Source organism: Panthera uncia (assembly GCF_023721935.1).
Source record: "Panthera uncia isolate 11264 chromosome B3 unlocalized genomic scaffold, Puncia_PCG_1.0 HiC_scaffold_1, whole genome shotgun sequence".
Classification (NCBI taxonomy): Eukaryota; Metazoa; Chordata; class Mammalia; order Carnivora; family Felidae; genus Panthera; species Panthera uncia.
The window spans coordinates 93,599,559-93,623,294 of NW_026057582.1; the positions used below are offsets into that span (position 1 = coordinate 93,599,559).

The 23,736-nt window shown below is 38.0% G+C and overlaps 2 protein-coding genes and 1 pseudogene across 7 annotated transcripts in view; all 3 read right to left on the reverse strand.

Annotated features, from left to right (window-relative positions):
- ARPP19 (cAMP regulated phosphoprotein 19) overlaps window positions 1-4,380 on the reverse strand; it is an 18,151-nt gene extending 13,771 nt beyond the window's left edge. The window contains exons 1-2 of one of the 2 annotated variants that reach the window (XM_049613643.1): window positions 4,326-4,380; window positions 4,045-4,099 (exon numbers count right to left, since the gene is read on the reverse strand). In XM_049613643.1, the coding sequence (XP_049469600.1) occupies window positions 4,045-4,089 (45 nt within the window). In that variant the 5' untranslated portion in view covers window positions 4,090-4,099; window positions 4,326-4,380. Of the gene's footprint in view, window positions 1-4,044; window positions 4,256-4,325 lie in introns of those variants that run through there. The other variant, XM_049613642.1, reaches the window with a different exon arrangement.
- A 2,334-nt stretch (window positions 4,381-6,714) lies between these two features.
- On the reverse strand, window positions 6,715-10,381 carry LOC125910384 (NADH dehydrogenase [ubiquinone] 1 alpha subcomplex subunit 3-like; annotated as a pseudogene).
- ATOSA (atos homolog A) overlaps window positions 9,933-23,736 on the reverse strand; it is an 89,314-nt gene continuing 75,510 nt past the window's right edge. For 4 of the 5 annotated variants that reach the window (XM_049613647.1, XM_049613648.1, XM_049613644.1 and 1 more), the window contains 4 exons: window positions 21,877-22,035; window positions 17,357-17,425; window positions 14,865-15,064; window positions 9,933-11,626 (listed from right to left, as the gene is read on the reverse strand). In XM_049613647.1, the coding sequence (XP_049469604.1) occupies window positions 11,473-11,626; window positions 14,865-15,064; window positions 17,357-17,425; window positions 21,877-22,035 (582 nt within the window). In that variant the 3' untranslated portion in view covers window positions 9,933-11,472. Of the gene's footprint in view, window positions 11,627-14,864; window positions 15,065-17,261; window positions 17,426-21,876; window positions 22,036-23,736 lie in introns of those variants that run through there. The other variant, XR_007453822.1, reaches the window with a different exon arrangement.

Sequence of the window (23,736 nt, forward strand, 5' to 3'; positions counted from 1 at the left end):
GGGGGCACCTGGGTGGCTCAGTCGGTTGGGCGTCTGACTTCAGCTCAGGTCAAGATCTCACAGTTTGTGGGTTTAAGCCCCATTTCAGGCTCTGTGCAGCTCTGAGCCTAGAGACTGTTTCAGATTCTGGGTCTCCTTCTCCCCTGCCCCTCCCACACTCATGCCCGGTCTCTATCTCTCAAAAATATTTAAAAAAATTTTTTTAAACTTAAAAGCAGTAATACACATACACACACATACACACACACATGTTTCTTTATTCTCACTCAGATTTCTTAATTGGGTCTAAACAAAGGTTTTTATATTACTATAGTCTATTCTTCCCTCTTTCAAACTGCAGTACAAGCTTTGTCATTTGTATTAGATAGTACTTTGGCAATGGTTTCAAATGAAAAATTCTGAGAAAAATTCATTCAACCAGTATTTTCTGAACAATGAAATGAGTGGAATGAATCAGGTAAGATAGGAGCAATGGGAGAAAAGATAGATAAAGAAGGGTCCATGACTTTAAGACGTTCACAATGAAAATAGAATTATGTGTTTTAAGTCATCACTATGCCTCTTCTCACCCCAGGACAAGAGTGTACACCTGTCTGACTGAGCTTAGTGGAATTCACAGGTGATAGATCCATGAGGTCTCTGCTAAAATTTTTTTAATGTTTTGTTTTCACTTCAGTGATAATCCAGAAGGAAAAAGTTTAAGTATATACCAGCACATATGAATTGCCATCTCATATCTAAGTGCTACATGATTTCCATTTCAGCTTTCATTTATGAAGGAGACTGAGCAGTACTCCAATTGTCCAGAAGAGTGAGAAAAGAACAGAGCTGAATTTAAAATGTAAATGATATATTTTTGATCCTAGAATTAAATGATCACACAGATTACTCTTAAAAAGGACAAGTGAGGGGTGCCTGGATGGCTTGGTCAGTTAAGTGCCCAATTTTGGCTCAGGTCATGATCTCACTGGTTAGTGAGTTTGAGCCCCATGTGGGAGTCAGCACAGAGCCTGGAACCTGCTTTGGATTTGGATTCTGCGTTTCTTCACTCTGCCCCTCCCCCACTCACATTCCCTCTCTTGTCTTTCAAAAATAAACATTAAAAAAAAAAAGGACAACTGAGTCATCACATGACCTAGGGAAGCGTTAGATTGCCAAACTCAAAATGCCCTGCCTGTAACAACTGCTACCACATTCTCAATACGTTGGAAATTTACTTTCAGCAAAATACTATGCCACAATGGATAATTCACACTAATTTTGTTTGTATTTGATTTGTTTAATCTAAAATAAATTTTAAGTAATCTCTGTCCAATGAGGGCTCGAACTCACGACCCCAAGATCAAGAGTCGCATGCTCCACCAAAGAGGCCAACCGGGTGCCTAATTTTTTTAATATTTTTGTTCATTTTTTGAGAGACAGTGTGAGCAAGCAGGGGAGGGGCAGAGAGAGAAGGCCAGAGACAGAATCCCAAAAAGGCTCTGCACTGCCAGCGAGGAGCACCACACAGGGCTTGAACCCAGAACAGTGAGATCATGGCCTGAGCCAAAACCAAGTCAGACGCTTAACTGAATGAGCATCCAGGCACCTCAATGTGTGTTTATTTTCAAGAGAGAGAGAGAGAGAGAGAGCGAGAGAGAGAGAGAGAGAGAGAGAGAGAGAGCGAGCTCGCAGGCACACATGCAGGTGAGGGGTAGACAGAGAGGAGGAGACAGAGAATCCAAAGTAGGCTCTACACTTATCAGCACAAAGCTAGACATGGGGCTTGAGCTCAGGAACTGTGAGATCATGACCTGAGCTGAAGTGAGATGCTCAACTGACTGAGCCATGAAGGAGCCCCATCCGTGTTTTAATTTTAAAGCAGTGTTAAAGAGGTATGTTTATACTTATTTTCATGTTTATACATATTTAATATTCCAATAAAAAAAAGTGGCCCATACAGTTTTTCTTCTCTTAACAAGGGCCCTGCACTTCTCAGAGAAATAGTGACTTAGCCCTTACTCCATGCAGTCTCATCTCTTTATGTTAATTTTTCAGAGGCAACAGGCCAATGTACCGTAAAATTATAAAGGTGTTTTAGCTGAATGCTTTGGCTTTAATTGAAAGGTCAACTGGGTACACAGAGAATAATCCAATTTTTTAAGTCATCTAGCTATTCTTCCAAAATAGAAGAAACAGGTGATTTGGCCCATAGGAACACAGAAGTGACTCTGCACATTCTCCTCATGTTTAGGGATGGTATCCATGCTACGGGACACTTAACATCTACAGCCAATCCCTAATTCAAGAAGGGACATTACCAACCCACTTTGGTATTAATGACAACAGACCTAAAACAAAAGGACTTGAGTTAAAATTTTAATGTAGACCTTTATGAAAACATTCAATACATGTTTAATATTGTTAAACCTGATATGAGGTTGTTTCAAATAAAAGCATTTACCCGGTAGAAATCAACACTTTATACTTTGGCAACACACTAAAAATCTCATAAAAGGAAACTACATAGCACACCACGGTACATCAGAAGTCAAAACCGAAGTTGATGTCAGTGTTTAGGACAAGACAACACACACATGGGTTTGTTGTTTTGGGGGGTTCTTAAATCCCAAGCAATTATGAACACAATAAACGTTTTTCAATAAATAAATGATATTTCATGTTATAGTTAGGATTGTAATCTTTAAACTGTATTTCTGTCCTAGAAGTCCATGTTTTTGTAAAGTGTGAAAAATACCAAACATAATCTTCATTGGAATATCCCTGAATAATATGGTAACTTGGCCTACTACCTACGCAGTTTTCTTTTTTTTTTTTTTTAATATTTACAAGTAACATAACAGAATCATTCAACTGAAGAAAAGTTACTTTTCTTACTTTTCTTATGCTTAAGAACATATGGAGTGGGTTTAGAACACTAATACACTAATACACTAATCAAATTTCTAACCTGTTTAGGAGCATGAGGAGAACATGAAGCAGAAGGAGCCCTTACAAAGTCCAATTACTAGACCAAATTCTATTTATAATAATGCCGTCTGACTTTTCAAGAAAAGGTGCTGGCAACTCTCCATAAACAATTTAAGAAACAATATATGGGCCTTTGTAGGCCAGCCACAAGTACCAAGGAGGGCAAGGCAGCAGAAATAATAATGGTGGAAGGGGCAAGAACTAACAAAGTCTTAACATTCGTAATTTGAATCATACTGATTTGTGGATTATTTTCCTACATCTGAAGGATGTTAGAAGTAAGTGTACAAAATATTCCTGTTGCTACAAAAATCCAGGTCAACTAAATTGGTAAAAAATTTTCAATTCCAAGCTTTTGGTTTTCAGTCAAGTACCATATGCGGATCCCAGTGGCTCACATTTCTGAGCACACACTGAGCTAAATATTGTAAGTTACCCACGTCATTTAAGCCTCACAACAACTTTACAAAGCAAGTGTTATCAGCATTATTTTACAAATGAGAAGATTGAAAACTTGAAGAGTTTAGCGACTGGCCAAGGTTACGCGGCAAACAAGGACGGGATCGGAAACGCCAACCCTGGTCTAACTCGCCACCCGAACACGAGATACCGCCTTTGGAGTTAAAAGCATGCCGACAATACCAGTAGTTGGGAAGAGTTCGTTCTTCACGGAAAAATAGGACTTCCTACGTTAAGTGAGGCTCATGGAAAAACTTAGGTTCCACCACAAAAACGGGAGTCCTGGGCTCATATGTACAGTCGAGCGTAAGGAAAAAGGCGACACACCGAGGCGCTGAGAAAAGGCAAATCTCGGCCAAGACTCGGACAATGCTCAAACTCCCACCACGCGGGCGCTAATCACCAGAGTTACGGCGGGCGGCAGGTCTGGGAGAGCTCGGCCCTCACGGCGGAGGCGTCCAGGCAGCTCCAGCTCTCTCCACCAGGAACCCGCGGGCCGACTCGGGGCGCGCCCCTCCGCACGCGGCGGGAGCAGGCCACCCGGCAGGCCCGGCCCGCAGAAGGCTCGCCTCTGGGCCTTCCGAGCCCCCGGGACCGCTCGCCGTGCACACTCACCTTCTGCTCCTCCGCTGAGGCTGCCTCGGGGACTTCCGCGGACATAGTGCTCCCTCTGCAAACGAGACGCCGGGAGAAGACGCGATTACCGGGGGGCCGAGGCCGCCCGGCCGCCGCACCGCCTCAGGCCCGCCCGCCCCCGCTCTCCGAGCGCCCGTTCGGGCAGCCTCCGCCCGGGAAAATGGCCGCCGCCTTATGACGACACGGAGCCTCGCGGCGCTCGGCGGCCACTGCAGCCCGCCGCGCCCCAGCCGCCCGTCCCGCACCGCGCCCCTACCTACCTTACCCCGCTTGTCCGACTCTGCGACGCCGAAGCACTTCCTTTCTTCCTTCAAAGGTCGCGGCTCGCACCTCACCTCACATCCGTCTGGCAGATGCTTCCTGGGAATTGTAGTTTATAAGTGGAGCCGCCTCTCCCCGCCCTTTTCTGCGTATTCCGGGAGATTTACTATTTCTACTTTCCCGGACTCGCCTTCCCCTGTTCTCTTCCTCGCTCCCCGCAGTGTAGCCACGCATGCTTTTTTGGGGGGCGCTTCAAAGCTCTGTGCTCCTTCCCTCCACAAGCCTCTTCCCGTTTCCCTTTTCCTACTTAACCATATTCATCTTTCACATCCCAAATTCTATGTCATTGCCTCAGGCTTTTCTTGAGCCCCTACCCTAGGTCAGATCCACTTCTTAAATGTCTTCACATGTCTGTATCTTCAGCAACACACGCTGTACCATTAGACATATGAATATTAATGACACCTTTCCTGCTCAAATAAGCCACATCAGGACAGGGACCTCGTCCATATTTGCTTATGTTTCACTCCCAGAGCCCAGCATTTCCTAGATGTTAAATAAATATCTGACGAAAGAATTCAAATTCCATTCATTTGTCTACACCCGGAGGTCCACTCCCACAACTTGACTGAAACCCCTGACACCAAACTATTCCAATGACTTTAACTACCAAATCTGTTGGCTTTACATTTAATCCTCATAATAATTAACATCTGGATAGCTACCGGCAATACTGTACAGGGTGGTTCCAATGAAGAGTTTATCAGAAACTTGGAAAAAGTTGCCCTCTAAGAGTTAAACTAGTAAAAAGCAGCGGGTAATGAATGCAATCCTGCGGGAATTTGGAAACCATCAAAAGAACCAGTTTCCTAGGAAGAATTTCAGACAGGAAGAATTGCATGGGGATTGCAACTTGAAAATCCAAGTGTGATACTGCACTCCTTTTGGAGAAAAGAAGGAAGAAGTTTGTCAGGCAAGCAAGTACCTGAAATACGAGAATTCAAGATGCCAACTCTTTGACAAAGATATCCCTTGAGAGTGCTTTAAGTGGGCAGCTGAGAAACTTCTTAAGATCAACTATTTGTTCTCATTCCATACTCACAAAACAACCTACTGAAAATTTGCCTTCCCTTCATGTCAAACAATAGGGAGAAAGGAGAATTAACTAGTTAGGCTAACTGAAGTGTCTAACAGTTGTATTTTTATTAATAAATTGGCATTCTGGTATATATCCTACATCAATATATTTGCGAGCTTGAGCTAAAATCTGAGACACCCATATATAAAAAAAAATTAGTATATGTGATCTTGGATAAAGAGATTCTGTTCCTGAAAGATAGTGACATGCACGTGAGGGCAAGATTGAATTTCTGGGAGGGAGACTTTGGTCAATGGGGAATTTACAAAGGTCAGTGCCCCATTGTGGGGACGTGAGAAGCCATGCTTCCCCAGGTAACACTCCCCTGCATCATTAACCTTGTACCTTAATGTTAATTAAACATGTACCTTAATGTTTAAAATTGCACACTAATCACCAGAATCCTGTTTTTCCAAACTTTTTTCTCTTGATCTCTAGGATACTACTCTCTTATTCTCTCCTTCTCTGGCCATCTCCTCTTAATCTCCTTTGTTGAGTCTTTACTTGCTTCTTTCTTTTTATTAAGTTTGTTTATTTTCTGAGAGCAGGGGAGGGGCAGAGAGAGAGAGAGAGAGAGAGAGGGAAAGAGAGAAAGAATCCCAAACAGGCTCTGAGCTGCTTGAACCCACAAGCTGCAAGATCATGACCTGAGCCAAAACCAAGAGTCAGATGCTTAGCCAACTGAACCACCCTGACACCCCTTTTCCTGCCTCTTAAAGGGAGGATTGTAACAGTTCTATCCTTGGATCCCTTCTTTTTCAAGTTTACACTCTCCAGATCACTTCCACCTCATAGGTTCAGCTGCCATCTATGTATTCCAGATCAGTGCTATGCAATAGAACTTTCCGTGATGATGGAAATATTCTCTGTGCTACCAATACAATTGCTACTACCCATATTTGACTATCAAGCATTTTTTTGTTGTTGTTAACGTTTTATTTTATTTTTGAGACAGAGAGACACAGAGCATGAACGGGGGAGGGTCAGAGAGAGGGAGACACAGAATCTGAAACAGGCTCCAGGCTCTGAGCTGTCAGCACAGAGCCCGACATGGGGCTTGAACTCACGGACTGGGAGATCATGGCCTGAGCCGAAGTCGGCCACTTAACTGACTGAGCCACCCAGGCGCCCTTGACTATCAAGCATTTAAAATGTGACTAGTACAACTGAGAAACTGAATTTTAAATTTTATATCATTTTAACTAATTAAATTAGCCACAGGGATTAGAATCACTGAAAAACCGTATTAACAGAGATCCTCATTAGGTCTGAGGCAAGGTTCAAGTATTCATGTTTAACCAAAGCTCCCCTGGTGATTCTGATCCACACCTGCACAAGATTTTTCAGGCTTGGAACTTGGTAGGTGTAAAAAGCTTTAAAAAGACCAGAGGTCTTTTAGAGGCTTAGGTGCACTAGCTCAAGAGTTTGTACGAGTCAAGGAAATGATGTTTCACCACATCCATTCCTCAAGCAGCTGAGAGAGGAAATCCACCTACATCGTTGCTGAGATTGTAGCAAGGATCAAGAACAGAATACATTTACCCCCTTGTGGCTGCGTTTTGCATTTTATTGGCCAGAGGGGAGGTGGCCTCCTCTATGTCACCAGTAGTGCTCACAATTTCTTCATCCACTCCAGGCTTGGATCTTGGGGTCCTGGGGGTGGCTGGGCACGTCGGGCATGTCCCCATCATCTCAGAGGGGCACTGGATAGTTGTAGGATGTGGCCTGGTCAATTATGGTGGCATATTTGATGAAGGGGCTAAGGATGGGCAGAATTGTAGCGAGGCCTCCTTAGTGAAGGATGCAACTGGCACTGGTTCCTTAGCCCAGGTATCCTCGAGGAAGGTGGCACCAGCTTATTTTTTTAAAGATGTTATTTTTAAGTAATCTCTATACCCAGTGTGGGGCTCAAACTTAACCCTGAGATCAAGAGTTGCATACTCTACTGACCAAGCCAGCTAGGTGCCCCAAGAACAGAATATATTTTTAATAAAAGGACGCTATAGGAAGAGCCTGGAAGATACATTCGGGAAGTCAACTGAGCCACTGAGTACCACAACCCCTGAGGATAAATGGTGATTTCTGAGAGCTAAGCCCAGGGAACAAAGATTACCTGAATAGGTAATACAGGCCAGATAACTATAGAAAGCAGTTTCAACCACTTGAGTACTGGCAATGGAACTTAGAAATTGGAGGATGCCACTTCTCTAGGGACTGAGATGAGAGATCTTTATATGAATTGAAAATTCAGACAGGAAAATTTCTAATGAATTTAAAATAATGATGAACAGTGGGGTCTAGAAGAGACTTCACAAACTTTCAACATTTTAAATCTCATAAAATATTTGCCACAATGTATTTCTAAACTTTCCCTTAACTTGAGTGCCTCCTGACAATATACTAAGTTGGATGGCCTCTGAGTTGGTTTAGGACATTCCTTCCTTCCTTCCTGAAGTCTTTTTAAGTCTTCCCCCTCCCCCCCCACAATGATTAATAGGCAGGCCTTATATATGTCACTTATCACACACATATTATAAGCTGTATTGCCAAGAATATTGATGAAAAATATATTCTATGCCAGGCCATAAATACTAGTGGAAAGAATGGAAAAAGAGGCAAAATGCCCATGTAGTAGGGTGGAAAAGACATAAGCTTTAACTCAGATTTGATTCCTGATTCTTCTACTAACAGCGAGACTCTGGGCAAGCTCTTCAAGCTTCCTTTTCTTTCATTATAGAATATCTATACTCTCTGCAGTATGGCTGTAAGTATTAAATAACATATAAATTGTTTACAGTGCCTGGCACATAGTAGGCATTCACATGTTCTCTTCCTCCTCCCAGTGTCCAAGTTTAAAATACATATCATCAACTGTACTTCCATAATAAAAATTTTTAGAAAGGGCATCTTTTTCATGGATGATCCATGATAGAGTAAAAGGGGCTGATTCCAATGCACATGTAGTTTTAGGAATTGAGAATGAATTCCTACCATGATGAAAAGCCTTCTTCCCATCTAGACTGACACTGTATTCCTAGATCCAGTAGACCATATGGGGTGTCAAATACCAAAAGTTTCACAGTGACCACCTCTGTAAAATGATAGCTACAAGGGTGAACAGAGAAAGGGACTTTCATGTTTACATAATTATGTAGTGTGAAAATTTTTATAATGAACATATATTGCATGAATTTTTAAAATTAAGTTTGAAAAAGGATCACCACTTGATTCACAAACCTAAGTAAGAGTGAAGATCCTTAGAACGAAGCCTTGAAAGAGAAATGCTTTCCTTTCTTTCAGGAAAGAAAGGAATGACTGGGACTTGGAATGACAAAGACCTGGTCTGGGGAAATGGCAGGAAGAAGGAATCTTCTTTTGGATGCCTTCCATTCAGTCCCCACCCATTTCATCACTATTTTTAATTCTCATCTGATAAGAAAATTCCCAAGGACTTTCTGCAGGTTGTTTGTGACTTGGAGTTCTTTTTCAAAGCAAATTATTAGTATGACTTATTGGGTTAGAGTGCAGAACTGTCAAGTGAGCCTGTGGTAAATGAGGAGATCCCCATTACCTACCACGGGTGGACAGGTTGTCTGCTGGTATCTTTACCTGCATGCCAACACTCAATCTAGTGACATGGTCTATGAATACAAAGAGGCATGATATGGCAAGAGTGGTAAAGACTCTGCCTGTGACAAAAGACAGGTAGGAAAAGAACTATTACAATAGAGATAGTGCCAGGGCAAGGGAGAGCAGATTTGTACTTGGTCACCATACCTCAAGTGGAAAAAACATGGGCATAAAAGACCCTAAGAAGAAGAGGGACAAAATGCCAGCATGTTTCCCTTGCCAGGAAGGGCACAGGATGCAACCAGATGTTGCAATCATGTTCTTGAAATTTTCTTTAAAATACCCAGAAACAAGAAAAACCATGTACTAGCAGTAATTCTAGAAAGGTTACAGTGAGGTATCCACATAAGAAGACACCTCTATCCAACATACATTACTAATTTTTGGATTACTGGAGAGGTCAAAGAATAACTTTTTTTTTTTTAAAGCATTTTGATGGTTTAACTACTTGGTGTTTTCCAAGTTTCATTCAAAATTGTCAATATTTACTTTGGTCAAATGAGTAAGTCTAGATACATATATTGGAATGCCAATTCCAAAAATCATATGACAATTTAAGAAGGCATATTATCAATACTCTCATTCTCTCACACAGACCCAGAAAGGTTAGAGGATTCCTGGAGTCAGTCCCATCAGATGCTATTAGAGCTAGAATTACAATCCCAACATTTTGGGTCCTAATTCCATGTTGTTTTCACAGCCTGAAAATCAAGAATAAGTCTTCAAAAATGTGTGCCATCGAAAACTTTTTTTTAGCTTTATGGAATGTAAGTGGCCTTTTCTCTTTGAGCTGGTATTTTATTTATTTATTTACTTAAGAGAAAGAGATTGCACAAGCGGGGGGCGGGGGAGGGGGGGGGAGTAGACTCCATGCTCAGCAGGGAGCTGGATGTGGGCTCAATCCCACACCTGGGATTATGACCTGAGCCAAAGTCAAAAGTTGGATGCTCAAGTGACGGAGACACCAGATGCCCCAGCAAGTATTTTAAAAGTTATTTATAAGAGGCTTCTTGCTGGCCACCCCACAGCCTGCAGTCACATACTCATCACTGGTCTGATTTCCCTTGAATAGTCTATCCATTATCTGGGTCCCAATATAAGGACCTTCTCATCTCCAAAATTCCAAAGCGCTCACCTGATCTTTGACTCCCAGGTCTCTTGGTGTGGCCTACTTGAGTAGTATGTATACTCTAACCTGCACTTGTTGCTTTGTACCAGCATTCCCAGTATCTGTGCCTTGTTATCTGATCTGTTGTCCACTGTCCCTGCACAAACATCTAAAACCATTCTTCTTTTTACGGGGATGGAAAGAGGGCTTTTGATGCACTCAATCAATTCCCTTCCTCAGTGGTTTTCCTATTGTGACCCTGAGCAAGAACATGATAAATTTCTTTGGGGAAGAGGCTCAAGACATCTTCCTTCCCCTCTTGTCAGCTGTAAAGCTAGAATGGAAACTGTCTGATGGTTATCAGAAATTCACTTAATCACATGAAGATCTCATCTAAAAATAAAAGCCAAATACACGTTTCTTTGTTTTTGCGTATATTTACAATATAAATATTAATTTGTTTTCAAAGTACATATTTTAACAATTTGCAAAAGTTATCTAGCATGGGACAGCAATTTAATGTAAAGCTTCTGTAGTAGCAATTAAGGAAAAATAGAACTGTTTTGGGAGTAAGGAGTTCTAGAAGGAATATGAATGGGCATAATGATCTGAATTTGCAAAGGGAATGTGAAGCAGCTTAGTCCACGTTGCACTGCCAAAAACAGCATGTTACAGGACTAGTATGTGAGATAGCAACCAGGATGGGATATTGTAAAAACTAAACCTTGGAGATATAAAAAGTACACATGCTTGCATAGTGCGTTAATCTTAAAGAAGCTCAACATTTCATTCTCATTTTCAATAAATTAAATGAATAGTACTTAAAACACATCACACACAAAATTAAAGACTTGTGCATATATTTTGGATTTCAACATTAATGTCAAAAATACATAGTATGATTTTACATAGGATTTGTGCTACATTAGAACACTAGAGACAAACATCACTTGAGTATTAAGGAAAACATTAAATATTAAATAACTGAGAAATAAAATGTGTAAACACTAATCTAATTGGGGAAGGGGGGGGTTGCTATTGCAACATGTCCAATGAAGTGGTTTCAACAGTACAAAATGGATTAGGACATGAGTGTTTCCAGTCTACTTGGAATATGTGGATCTCATTCCAGGAATCCTTTAATAAAAACTGGTCCAGGATAACAGGAGAGGATCCACCCTCCTGGATGTTAATTGGTGCACTCCGTTCTATGCTAATTTTTACTTTCAAACTTGGGTACTGAGCGAACGCTTTAAATTGTCACTCCTTATCAACATCTTGGTGAAAACTGAGGGTTTGTTGGCGATTCAGTGTAAGATTTGAGTTCATACGCAGCACCGCTATCAACTTCCATTGACTTTCTAGAGAACAGGAGCCGTACATCTCTATGGAGGTAGATCTTTCCAGATTTAGAACTCTGGAACCTAAACAAACAAAAAGATGCATTATTTCAGGGAATGAGTCTTTAAAATAAAGTTCAGTAAATTTTGAAAACAAGAAGGAGTCTTGCTACCAATATTAAGAGTAACTGTTTAACAAGATACTTAGTCTTACATTGCTAAAGTATGTGCTGCTATTCAAGTGCCTCTTCCTTACTATTCCCTAAACATCCCATACTCCCTTTCCTTCTTACAATGTCAGAGGTATTTTTTTATTTACATATTCTCTACATCCCATGTGGGGTTCAAACTCATGACCCTGAGATCAAGAGTCACATGTTCCTCTGACTGAACCAGCCAGGTGCCCCAGAGATGTTTCTTATTTCTATAAAGCTTGTTTCACATGTGATCCTTTTTTTTTTTTAAATCTCTGACACCATAACACATGCACTTTCCCTTATCTACAATGTCAAGTTTCAGTTCATATCAGTCAATTATACTACTTTTGGGCTTTGCAGCCCTAGCATCTTACAGTCACACAGACTGCCTTATTTCATATAACTTGTCCTCCCCCAATTGTGAGTACATTAAAATGGATTCCACACTTGAGAAGTCACCACAGAAAATAATCAACTATTGAGGACAATTACTCCTATCATCAGTAATGGCTAGCTAATAAAGCCTAATCATCGTTAAAAAGACAAAAATTTGTAGTGAAATGAAAATGGTTATCAATACTGTATATGGAACTGTATCTATTCCCTGCTAATACCTATAACATAATACAGGGTGCTGGAGTCTTTTGTCATATAAACTTATCTGGCAGACAGTCAAACATATCCTTTTGTGCTAATCTCTCTGGTTTACCCTTTGCATAGCAGAAATACTCTTTGGGTTTATGGATTTTACTCCTAAATTAGCTGAAAAATCTGGTGGCCAGTTTTATGTGAGCTGAATGCCAGCTCACTCTTTCAATCTGTCTGAAGTTTTTTCACCTTCTCAATCTGAAGGAGAAAAATGAGAGCTTTAGGAAGTATACCATACTCATACATATATATGGTATACTTCCCAAAGAGGTTTCTTTACAGCATTTAAAGTATCTAATCACTCTGTGGGGATTATATAAAAGCTGGGGTAGTTCATGTTTACTTTTGAGAATGTTGGTTATTTATGGTGGTTAAACTTCAAGAGGAATGGTATCGAATGGAAGTTTAGAGAGAGTTGAATCTTATCCCAGCTTGGGATGGGATCTATTCTTATGGTCTGCTATTTCATACCATTTCTCTTTTTAAAAAAGTCTTCAGAGTCTGTTTTCAGATTTTCATTTTCACAATCTGTATACATTTCACATTAGGCTCATGTCAGGTAGTGTAGAGTTGGGTTTAAAAACATTGCTCCAGTTCAACATGTCCTTAGCATGTAGAACACCAGACAGAAGACCCCAGGATAAGCAGTACTATGTGGGAACCCATTAATAGACTTTTTCAAGTATGGGGTTAAGTGGACAGCTCAGTCTTCATGTACTCCTGATGACCACAAGGCAGATCTCTTGAAAAAAAGCTGGCAGTCACCATTAGCAGCAGATTAAAGAGGTCTTCTGCCTGCACCTTGGATGAGAGGTGCCTCCTCCTCATGAATAGGATCTTTGAAGTAAGGAGTTAGGCTAAAATGAATTACTGTCACTGATGTGGTTAAGAACTTACTATAAATAGCATCTGAAAATTACCAAGAACAAAGTTACAGGCAAAAGACTATTCAGGTCTCTCCCAACCAACAGATTTGCTCATTGCCTGAGAACTGCACTAGGATTTCAGGGCCACAACCTTACCTCAGGATACTGGCAACATAGACCTCAAGGGCAAACAAATGGTTTTTCAAAATCTAGTGCTGTGACCTGGGTAGTACAAGTTAGAGGAAAGGTATTTCTGATGGAATTACCAGAATATAAACTCTATGAGAAAAGAGATTTTCACACTGCTGTTCCCTAGTACCCAGAAACATACTCAACACATAAATATTTGTTGAATGAATAAATGAGGGTTAAAAACTTCCCTGCCTGATACAGTAGCCACTAGCGACATGTGGCTACTGAGCACTTGAAATGTGGCTAGTTCAAACTGAGTTGCCCTGTTAGTATAAAACCTATACTTGATTTCAAATATTTAGTGCAATAAAAGAACATAGAATAACTCATTCATAATTTTTATGTTGATTATATATTCAAATTACAACATTTGGGTATGTTGGGTTAAAGGAAATATATTAATCTTTCCTGTTTCCTTTTTAAAAATTTTTTTATTTCAGAGAGAGTGTGAGTGGGGAAATGGGGGTAGAGAGGGAGAGGGAGAGGGAGAGGGAGAGGGAGAGGGGGAGGGAGAGGGAGAGGGAGAGGGAGAGGGAGAGAGAGACAGAGATTATTAGGTGGCTCCATGCTGTGCTGAGCAGCAGCCTGATGCAGGGCTTGATCCCATGACCCCTGGGATCATGACCTGAACTGAAATCAAGGTTGGACACTCAACTGACAGAGCCATTCAGGCACCCCAATCTTTCCTGTTTCTTATTTTTTTCTATCACTTTATTTTTATTATTTTTAAATTTTTTAAATATTTATTATTGAGAGAGAGAGACAGGGCACAAGCAGGAGGCACAGAGAGAGGGACACCCAGAACCCAAAGCAGGCTCCAAGCTGTCAGCACAGAACCCAACGGGGGACTTGAACTCATGAACCATGGGATCATGACCTGAGCCGAAGTCAGACATTTAACCAACTGAGCCCCCCAGGCACCCCTCTTAACAACTTTTTTTTTTTAATGTGGCTACTAGAAAATACAGAACTACATATACAGTTCATATTACAATATTTTTAAGATTTTATTTTTAAGTAATCTCTACACCCAACATTAGGCTCGAACTCACAACCCTGAGATCAAGAGTGTCATCCATGCTCTACAGACTGACCCAGCCAGGCGCCCCCGTATTACAATTCCATTGAACAGCATTGATTTAGAAAATGTGCTTCACTGCCCCAGATATGTCAGAATTTGTTTTGATATAAAATATTTTACATTACATAGCTATAAATGAAAACTTCCTTAATTCAACAAGTAACAATGAATGAAGGAAGATATGCTCTGTGTTTTCTGCATCTTGGCATATGAAAAGTTTCCAAATTAAGCAAATTCCAAGGGGGCACTGGTCTAGAGTGACACATGTTAAAATAAACAAAAAAATTTGGAGTTGTTCTTCTGAAGTAACATATTTTCATATTTATTTGAAACATTACCTCAGATGTATGAGGTAGCGCAATAACCGTTCTTCTGTATGTCGGATGTTCTCTTTATTAACACTTCTCTTCATTTCTTGTTTAACAGGTACAGAAAAAGTTCTTTGTCGTAGGAATGTCTGATGATTAGCTGGCATATCTCGTAAGTCATATATCACAACAAACATCTTCACCACAGTCTTATTAGGGTTAAATAAGGTCTGAAGAAACAATATAAAAATTATTCTTAAAGTGATTTATTGAGTTGATGCAAAATAATTGTGCCAATAATAAAATAGACTTTTTAATAAGAAGTTAATCCCACTGCATATAATTTAGTTTTGGGAACTAAAGTTAATAACATTTTATAAGTTTATGAAAAGATATTCACTATTTTAAAAAATGGTTTATTTCCTGTAACAAATCAAAATCTTTAGTCACAAATTTCATATCAGACAATATAAACTTTTACTCTTTGTTCAGATTTTTACAAATGCTTCCACTAAAGTAAGCAAAATACACCCTTACTGGATTAAAAAATTCCAGTTCACTTATTTCAAACATTAGCTTTATTAAAGTGTGTCAACCCCAAAGTACTCAAAACAGAATGTTAATTTTCATCACATTTTGATCATAAGTAAATAGAAATTGTTTTAAAATAAAAAAGCTAGGTAAAACTAGACTTTTTGGTATACTAGGTATGTATAGTTACTATAAAATTAAAAACATGTTCTAAAAAAAGAGACTTTTTCTTATTTGGAAATTTTTCCAAGTTTAGAAAATAAGGTGTATTATTAGTTACCAAGTAGACTAAATAATACTTCATGTTCTCACAGTTGGATTCGTTTCAAAAACTGTAGTGTAAAATCATCAATATTATAATAGACCAAAATATGTATCCTTAGTTAAGACTGAATTAAATTCAATTGATACTTGGCTATTAATAACCAGAGGAATATTATTTTTTAAAGTACTAATTTTTAAACAAGATCCCAAGCTGCTGATCTGACTTTAACCAAATTACCAACACATCAATAGGTAACTTGGTGCCCATGCTTTCAGAAGCTCATCCGTGGCACTGGACATCACTCACTGAATCAAAATGAGAAATATATCAATATTATGATCCAACTTTTGAAATCTAGTGAGTCTTAAGATTAAGGCTAATACATTCAACAACCACAACAACTAGCAAGCTAAAAGTTCAAACCATGTTTATAAATAATTAAACTATATAAGGAATGAAAGACACACCTAAATTTCAGATTTAAAATTAATCATTAAAGTTGGTAGTCCTCAAACAAAGGGGTATGAACGTGCTGCCTTGGGATTTATGCCTCATTATTATGACAACTGATAGCTAGCTTTTCCATGCTTTCACATGAACTACATAGCCAAGGGCAAGAAAACAAGATGATTATCACTCTTTTTAGTTCAAGAAATCCATTTAACATAAAAGTCTTACTTTAATATGCAATGATTCTTCCTCAGTGAAATTATATATATATATATATATATATATATATATATATATATGTATATATAGCAATATATATATTGCACACAAATGTATCACATAATACCATGTTTCATCCCTGTGTGATGTGAACTAAGCAAATGTACAGAAAACTCCTTGCTGTATTTGAACAATAGTGATGAGTAAAAGTGGTCTGGTGAAGCATTGATCACATTGAGGCCAAAAGGCATAAAAAGGCTTGTTGAATTAGACCAGATCCTGAGTATAAGGAACTTAGCTAGACTTTTTGTTTTTGTTTTTTTTAATTTCACCTTTCTTGAGGTATAACTGACAAATATCAGTTAGATTCTTGTCAGTCTGCTAGAGCCAGCTTTATAATATACTTTTGGGCATGTAAGATTATCCTGGGTCTGACTTGGAGATGAACCCAATTGTAAACTGGCCTTGATATCAAATTACTCTTCTGAAAAACCAAGACCAACGATGATGAAGGATTGCTTTGGGCTCAAGGAATTCTCCTGAGCCAAAACTAGATCAACAGCTACACCAAAAGGAAAGATGCTTTCTCTGCCCTCACATCTGTCAGACTACATTTCTACTTGGTGTAACCATTTTAGTAGGTTAATTTAGACATTATTACACCAGGGATAATATAATTTTGTTTCCCAAGTTTTCCTGCCAAAGCAATACTAGCATTTGAGGTTTCCTTTTAAATAGGTCAATCTCAGTCTAACTATATTAAATAGAAGGAACTAGTAAAGTTCTAATTACATTGAAAACAGCTCTATTTAAGTTATGTAAACTGTCATATACTATTTTTCTAAAGCATTCACCTTGATTAGATTATTAATGTTTTCCTTTTATGGAGGTCCCCACATGGCCATTCCTGGGGCAGAGAGCAGGGAAACTCCAAAGAAAGCTGCAGCCCCACTGTTACTTACCAAAGTTGTTGCAGCAGCAGTAGCAGGAGAAAGGGCTAAGTTCTATATGTATGTGAGAGAATGATTATTGCAATTGTAGACTATAAAACACATACCACTTGTATTGTTCCTGAAGGAGGTACTCGATAACCCCTTTTACCAAGGGACTCTAAAGTAATCACACCCTTGAAATAAAAGAAGACAAATTGAGTACAAACTGATGCATATGTATATGAAAGGCTAAAATAAGTATAATAAATTATGTAACTACTAAAATTTTAGAATTCTATTTGTATGCAAAAACATTCCCATCAATAGATACATTCTGAGTATGAAATATTGAGGGTCCCACCCAAAAGGAAACAATTTACTGTTCTTCCTGCAGATGTTGAAATAAATAACATTACACTGTTCGAAATTTCCATTAAGATATACAATATAGAAGTTCCTTAAAAAGGAAATACAGTTAGAAGACAGGATTATTTTCTTGTATCATGTGGAAAGAGAGAAATGAAAAAGCAACTAATTTATTGTTCTTTGGACATACAAAAAGTAAAGAATGCAGAAGGGTCTATGTCTTAGCCAATAGTGAAGTAAATTCTTTAGTCAGTGAGTTAAATTACATATATGCATTTCTGACTAGAGGTAGACCAGCATAATCGGCATCACCTACAAGCTTGTTAGAAATGCACAATTTATGGCTTCTCCCTAGATCTATCAAATCAGAGCTGTAGTTGTAAGATCCTCCAGATGATACCATATGTACATTAAAGTTTAAGAAGTACTATACTTCCCTATACTAGAGAACATAATTTTCTGAGAAGGATGTTCTAATCACTACAGAAACCCAAACAACGGGAAGCACGTATAAATTAAAACAAGGAAAGCTAGAATTGAATATATGCAAGTTTCTGGAGAACTAAGATGACCAAACGACCACAGGTGGTAACTGTGATATTTAATTCTTAGAAAGGGGGCTGTTTCATTGGTTTTAACTGGGGAAATAGTTTCGAGTAGTTAAGTAGAATAAATGCATGCTCTGCATTTCATATCCCATCATTTTACATTGTACATGATCAAACATGTCAACTGAAGTAAATATAAAACAGGACTGTCCCATCAGACATTTTTGCTGGATTTGTAAGAAAGACCAGGGTTGGTGGGTAAAAAGAAAAAGTGCACAAAGGTGAAAAGGAAAGCCAGACTCTGCTATGTGAATCAATGCCATCCTTAGACTGTTAAATTAACATATTAATATTAGGAAATGTTTGTGGAAATGGGCACTGAAAGGACATATGTTGTTCTTGTCTAATGTGATTTACCACGTGGTCATTTAAAGCATAAAAACAGCATATTAACAAACTGCATCTCTAACCAAAATAATAATGAAGCTTTAACAATTTCTTATGATCTGCTTTATGTGAAAAAAGTTGTGGCATATAATGCCCCTCTTCTTCCTAGTTTCAGGAAAAAAAAGTAAAATATATCCAAATAATAGCTACCTTTCATAATAGCACTGCTATAGGCAATACATTACTGTTCTTTCCTTGCCTCCTTCCCCTAAATACGTATAAGAAAACTGGTGGGGCAAAAACTACTACTACCAAGCCTATGCTTATTTCCTTTGATACATACAATTCTAATAGTTTTCAGAACATGGTAGCAACAATTAAATCAATTTATAAAGAGAGTATGTGTATTTTTAAAACTTTATAGGTTAAGCCAACACTTTACAACCATCTCTAAGCAACGTAAGATCAGTAGGGGCACTAGCAAATTACGAATTTTAGACAGAAATTGGGAAATTATTTGGAATTTTATTATTATTGTAATTTTAAATAACTTAATTATTTAATAATTATTTTTAATAATTAAATTTTAGTTGGTCAGAATATTCATGTTTCTACCCATAAAAGTTACTGTACTTATTGTATTTATTTTTTTAAGGTTTATTTATTTATTTTGAGACAGAGAGAAAGCACAAGCAGGGGAGGGGTCAGAGAGAGAGGGAGAAAGGTGGGGAGAGAGACAAAATCCCAAGCAGCCTTCCTCTGTCAGTGCAGAGTCCACTGTGGGGCTCAATCCTACCACCCTAAGCCAACGCTTAACCAACTGAGCCACCCAGGTGCCCCAAAAGTTATTTTATTTAACATAAAGAAGAAAAATACATTTTGTCTGGTATTTAAGGATGGAAAAGAAAGATGAAGATAAACAGAATTAAAATCTTACACAAAAACTCCACAAATTACTCTACTATAGAGAATATGCACGCAGTAAGTAAAACTGAAAGAAGTTTATCTTAATTTGGTGAATTACAAATAGAGAAAGATAACATATGGTCTTGTTAATCTGATGATAATTGAAGTCGTACCATGAATTTACCACTGGCATGCCTTCTTTAGACCATTCTACCTGGTTCCACCATTCAATAGTTTCTAAACAGTGACATGTTGTTATGTAACAGTTGGAGAACATTTTTACCAGTGATACCCAAATTGGAGACAGATATCATGTGGCTTTTTGAGTTAATCTTTAAGGAATTATTTCATGAAAAGTCCTGTACCAGTTATATATCACAAAAACAGAATTTTCTGTACATAATATTATCTTTTGTGAGTCATTTGTATTATTTGTGATGAGAGGTCCTAAGGTAACAAGTAGGAATTTGGTATCTCAGTTCTGCTGGTCTGTGATATATATTATCAAAATGTGATCAGTCCTTTAAAAACACACTAAACTACAAGAATGTAAATAAGATTCCCTAAATAAATATGATTAATTTTATTAATTTATAGTAGGAAAGATTTGTGGTCTAAGATTTGGACTGGGTCATTTGCAAAAGGAACCCATTCCTAATGAATAAACTAACTTAGAAAAAATTTAATTACAAAATGGAAAGTTTACTGAAGAATATTATCAAAGAAAAGTAAGTCAGGGATTCTTTAATGTTTGTTTATTTTTGAGAGAAAGAGAGAGAGAGAGGGAGGGAGAGAGGGAGAGAGGGAGAGAGGGAGGGAGGGAGGGAGGGGAGGGGAGGGAGAGGGGCAGAGAGAGGGAGACAAAGGATTTGAAGCAGGCTCTGGGCTGTCAGCCCAATGCTGGGCTCAAACTCACAAGCCCTGAGATCTATGGCCTGAGCCGAAGTTGGATGCTTAACTGAGTAAGTCAGGGATTCTTAAAGGACAGACAAACTCAACTCAATAACCTGATTTCATACTCTTTCTGGTATCTATTCAAAAGTTATAACCATTTGTGTGTACTTTCTAGAGTGACAAAACTCTTTATCATTTAATCCTATCTTTTTAGTTGTCAACCAAGGTCAAGATTAATGCTGTTCTACTCTTTAAAAAGCATAGTTCAAATTCTCTCTTCCTTGTGAATTTCACTCAAAAATATTTATTTGAGCTGATTTCAGTCATTCACTCTTTTATCTTGTTTCTAACCCACCTTAATGGTCATTGGGGGCTTTGTACATTAATGACAGATTACAATAAATGAGCAGACACCATTATGTTTTCTCATTCGAAGTATGAAACACTGATCAGGCTCTTCATTTTACTCTTAAAATGGAGTAAGGCTAAAACAACTTTCCTTAAGCAAACGGGGCCAACAATGAGTAGGCTATATTTAAGTCCCTAAAAATGTATAACTTCCTTTCCTTTGTTGTCTATTACATAGATTTCTCTTTTCACAACCTTTAGTTCTTTCTTGAAAATCTAGAAGGTTGTGGAGAAGGATATTAGAGGAAGCAATTGGGCCATGTGGGAAGCTAGAAAATTCAAATTGCAAGGCCAGGGCTGTACATTTCTATAACTATAGCAATCTGTATTTCTCAAAGTAAGACCTAACATGAAAACACAGATGTGACCCCTTATTTGAGACCATTACTGTAAACTATGTATAGACTTGCAGGGTTAGCCACTTCTCTTTCTTTGTCTTTTGTAAAAGGGCTGATACCAAACATGCACCAAAACTCAGTATCATTTTTGCAGTTAAAGGCTTATTTTATCTCAAGTGATCAGAATAAAAAAATGGGAAAGACGTAATCATGGGATCATTGAGTCAAAACTGTGCTTTTACTTAGCTATCCTACTCTCCACTAGAACATTAGTGTGGAAAACAGAAATAGCTAGTATTCTAAACAACTCTAGGATTAGAAAAAAATGGTCTCGAAACAAACAGCATAAAGAGAGTGAAAGAGTCTCACAGAAGACTTAATAACTCACCAAATCTTTACCTAAATCTTCCTGAAATGAGGATCATATGTGAAGGCAACACTTATGGGACCAGAGTATACAGTAAGTACTTGAGAATTTGTCTGAATTCAGCAAGATATGAAATCATAGTGTCACTAATAAAAGTTTTATCATGTTTTTTAATCACATAGAAACAAGTAAATTTTCAGCAGATCCTCAAATGCAAAAGAGGATATTTGTTGTTAGAGCTAGCTCAGAAAGAAGTTGTGAGATAACATGTCAGTACTTTTGTTTCTATTCAGCCTTCAGTTTTCTCTTAGGAAATGCTTTATGTTTTCAAGTATTACCACAAAGCAGTATTAAAGTTCTTTAAATTTAAAGACACTTGCGATTTAATTGGTTGATTTTAGCAGACAGAGACAATTTTTAAAAATACTTGCCATATAAGGAGAGGGAGCATTATCATCTGAAACACTGTAGAATGACACTTCAACTGGAAGAGTCAAATGTGTGGGGCAGAAAATACCACTTGCCCCTACCTCAGCAGTAAAACCATCAACAATGCCAAGAGGATCTAAACGATAGTTCAAGACAGACTCCTGGAAGACAAAATAAATTTTAAGAAACAAATTTTAGAAGTTAACACATTCATTTCTTTTTTCATTTAAATAAAAACATTACTATGATTTCTGGTACCAAAAAAATAGTTGCTACTCAAACAGAATCCAACAATATGTTAAAAAAATCATTTCTCACTATCAAGTGGGATTTATTCCAGGAATGCAAGGAAGGTTCAGTATTTGAAAATCAATAAACATGATAGTCACTTCAATAAGAAAAAAGATAAAAATTATATGATCATTTCAACAGATGCAGAAAAAGCATTTGATAAAGTACAATATCTATTCATAATAAAATCCCTCAGCAAAGTAGGTTTAGAGGGAACATACCTTAACACAATAAAGGCCTTAAATAAAAACCCACAGCTAAAATCATACTCAGTGGGGAAAAACTGAGAGCTTTTCCCCTAAGATCACAAACAAGACAAGGGTGTTCACTTTGAAGTCCTAGCAACAGCAATCAGACAACAAAAAGAAAAAAAAGGAATCCAGATTGGTAAGGAAAAAGTAAAATTATCACTCTATGCAGATGACATGATCCTATATTTAGAAAACCCTAAAGACTCCACCAAAAAAACTACTAGAACTGATAAATGAATTCAGTAAAGTCTCAGGATACAAAATCAGTGTGCAGAAATCTGTTCCATGTCTATACACTAATAAGGAAGCAGGAGAAAGAGAAATTAAGAAAACAATCCTACTTAAAATTGTACCAGAAATAGTAAGATACCTAGGAATAAACCTAATCAAAGAGGTAAAAAGACCTATACTCTGAAAACTATAAAACAATGATGAAATAAAGAGGACACACAAGAAATGAAAAGATATTATATGCTCATGGATTGGAAGAGCAAATATAGTTAAAATTTCTATATTACCCAAAGACATCTGCATATTTAATGCAACTGCTATCAAAATAACAACAGCATTTTTCACAGAACTAGAGAAAAAATACTAAAACTTATATGGAGCCCTAGAAGACCCCAAATGACAAGAGAAATTTTTTAAAGTTTATTTTAAGAAAGAGTGCAAGCAGGGGAGGGGCAGAAAGGGGAAGAGAGAGAGAATCCCAAGCAGGCTCCACACTATCCGTGTGGAGCCCGATGTTGACTCAAACCCATGAACTGTGAGATCATAACCTGAGTGGAAATCAAAAGTTGGACACTTAACTGACTGAGTCACCCAGGTACCCCAACCAGAGCAATTTTGAAAAAGCAAAGCAAAGCTGGAGACATCCTAATTCCAGACTTCAAGTTATATTACAAAGCTGTAGTCATCAATATAGTATGATACTGGCACAAAAATAGACACAATAGATCAATAGAACAGAATAGAAAACCCAGAAATAAACCCCCAACTATATGGTCAATTAATCTTTGACAAGGGAAGAAAGAAAATCCAGTGGGAAAAAGACAGTCTGTTCAACAAATGGTGTTGAGAAAACTAGACAGCTACATATGAAAGAATTAAAGTGGACCACTTCCTTACATCATACACAAAAATAATTCAAAATGGATTCAAGACCTAAATGTGAGACACCTAAAACCATAAAAATACTGGAAGAGAGCACAAGCAGTAATGTCCCTGATGTCAGCCACAGCAATATTTTTCTAAATATGTCTCCTGAGACACGGGAAATAAAAGCAAAAATAAACTATTAGGGCTACATCAAAATAAAAA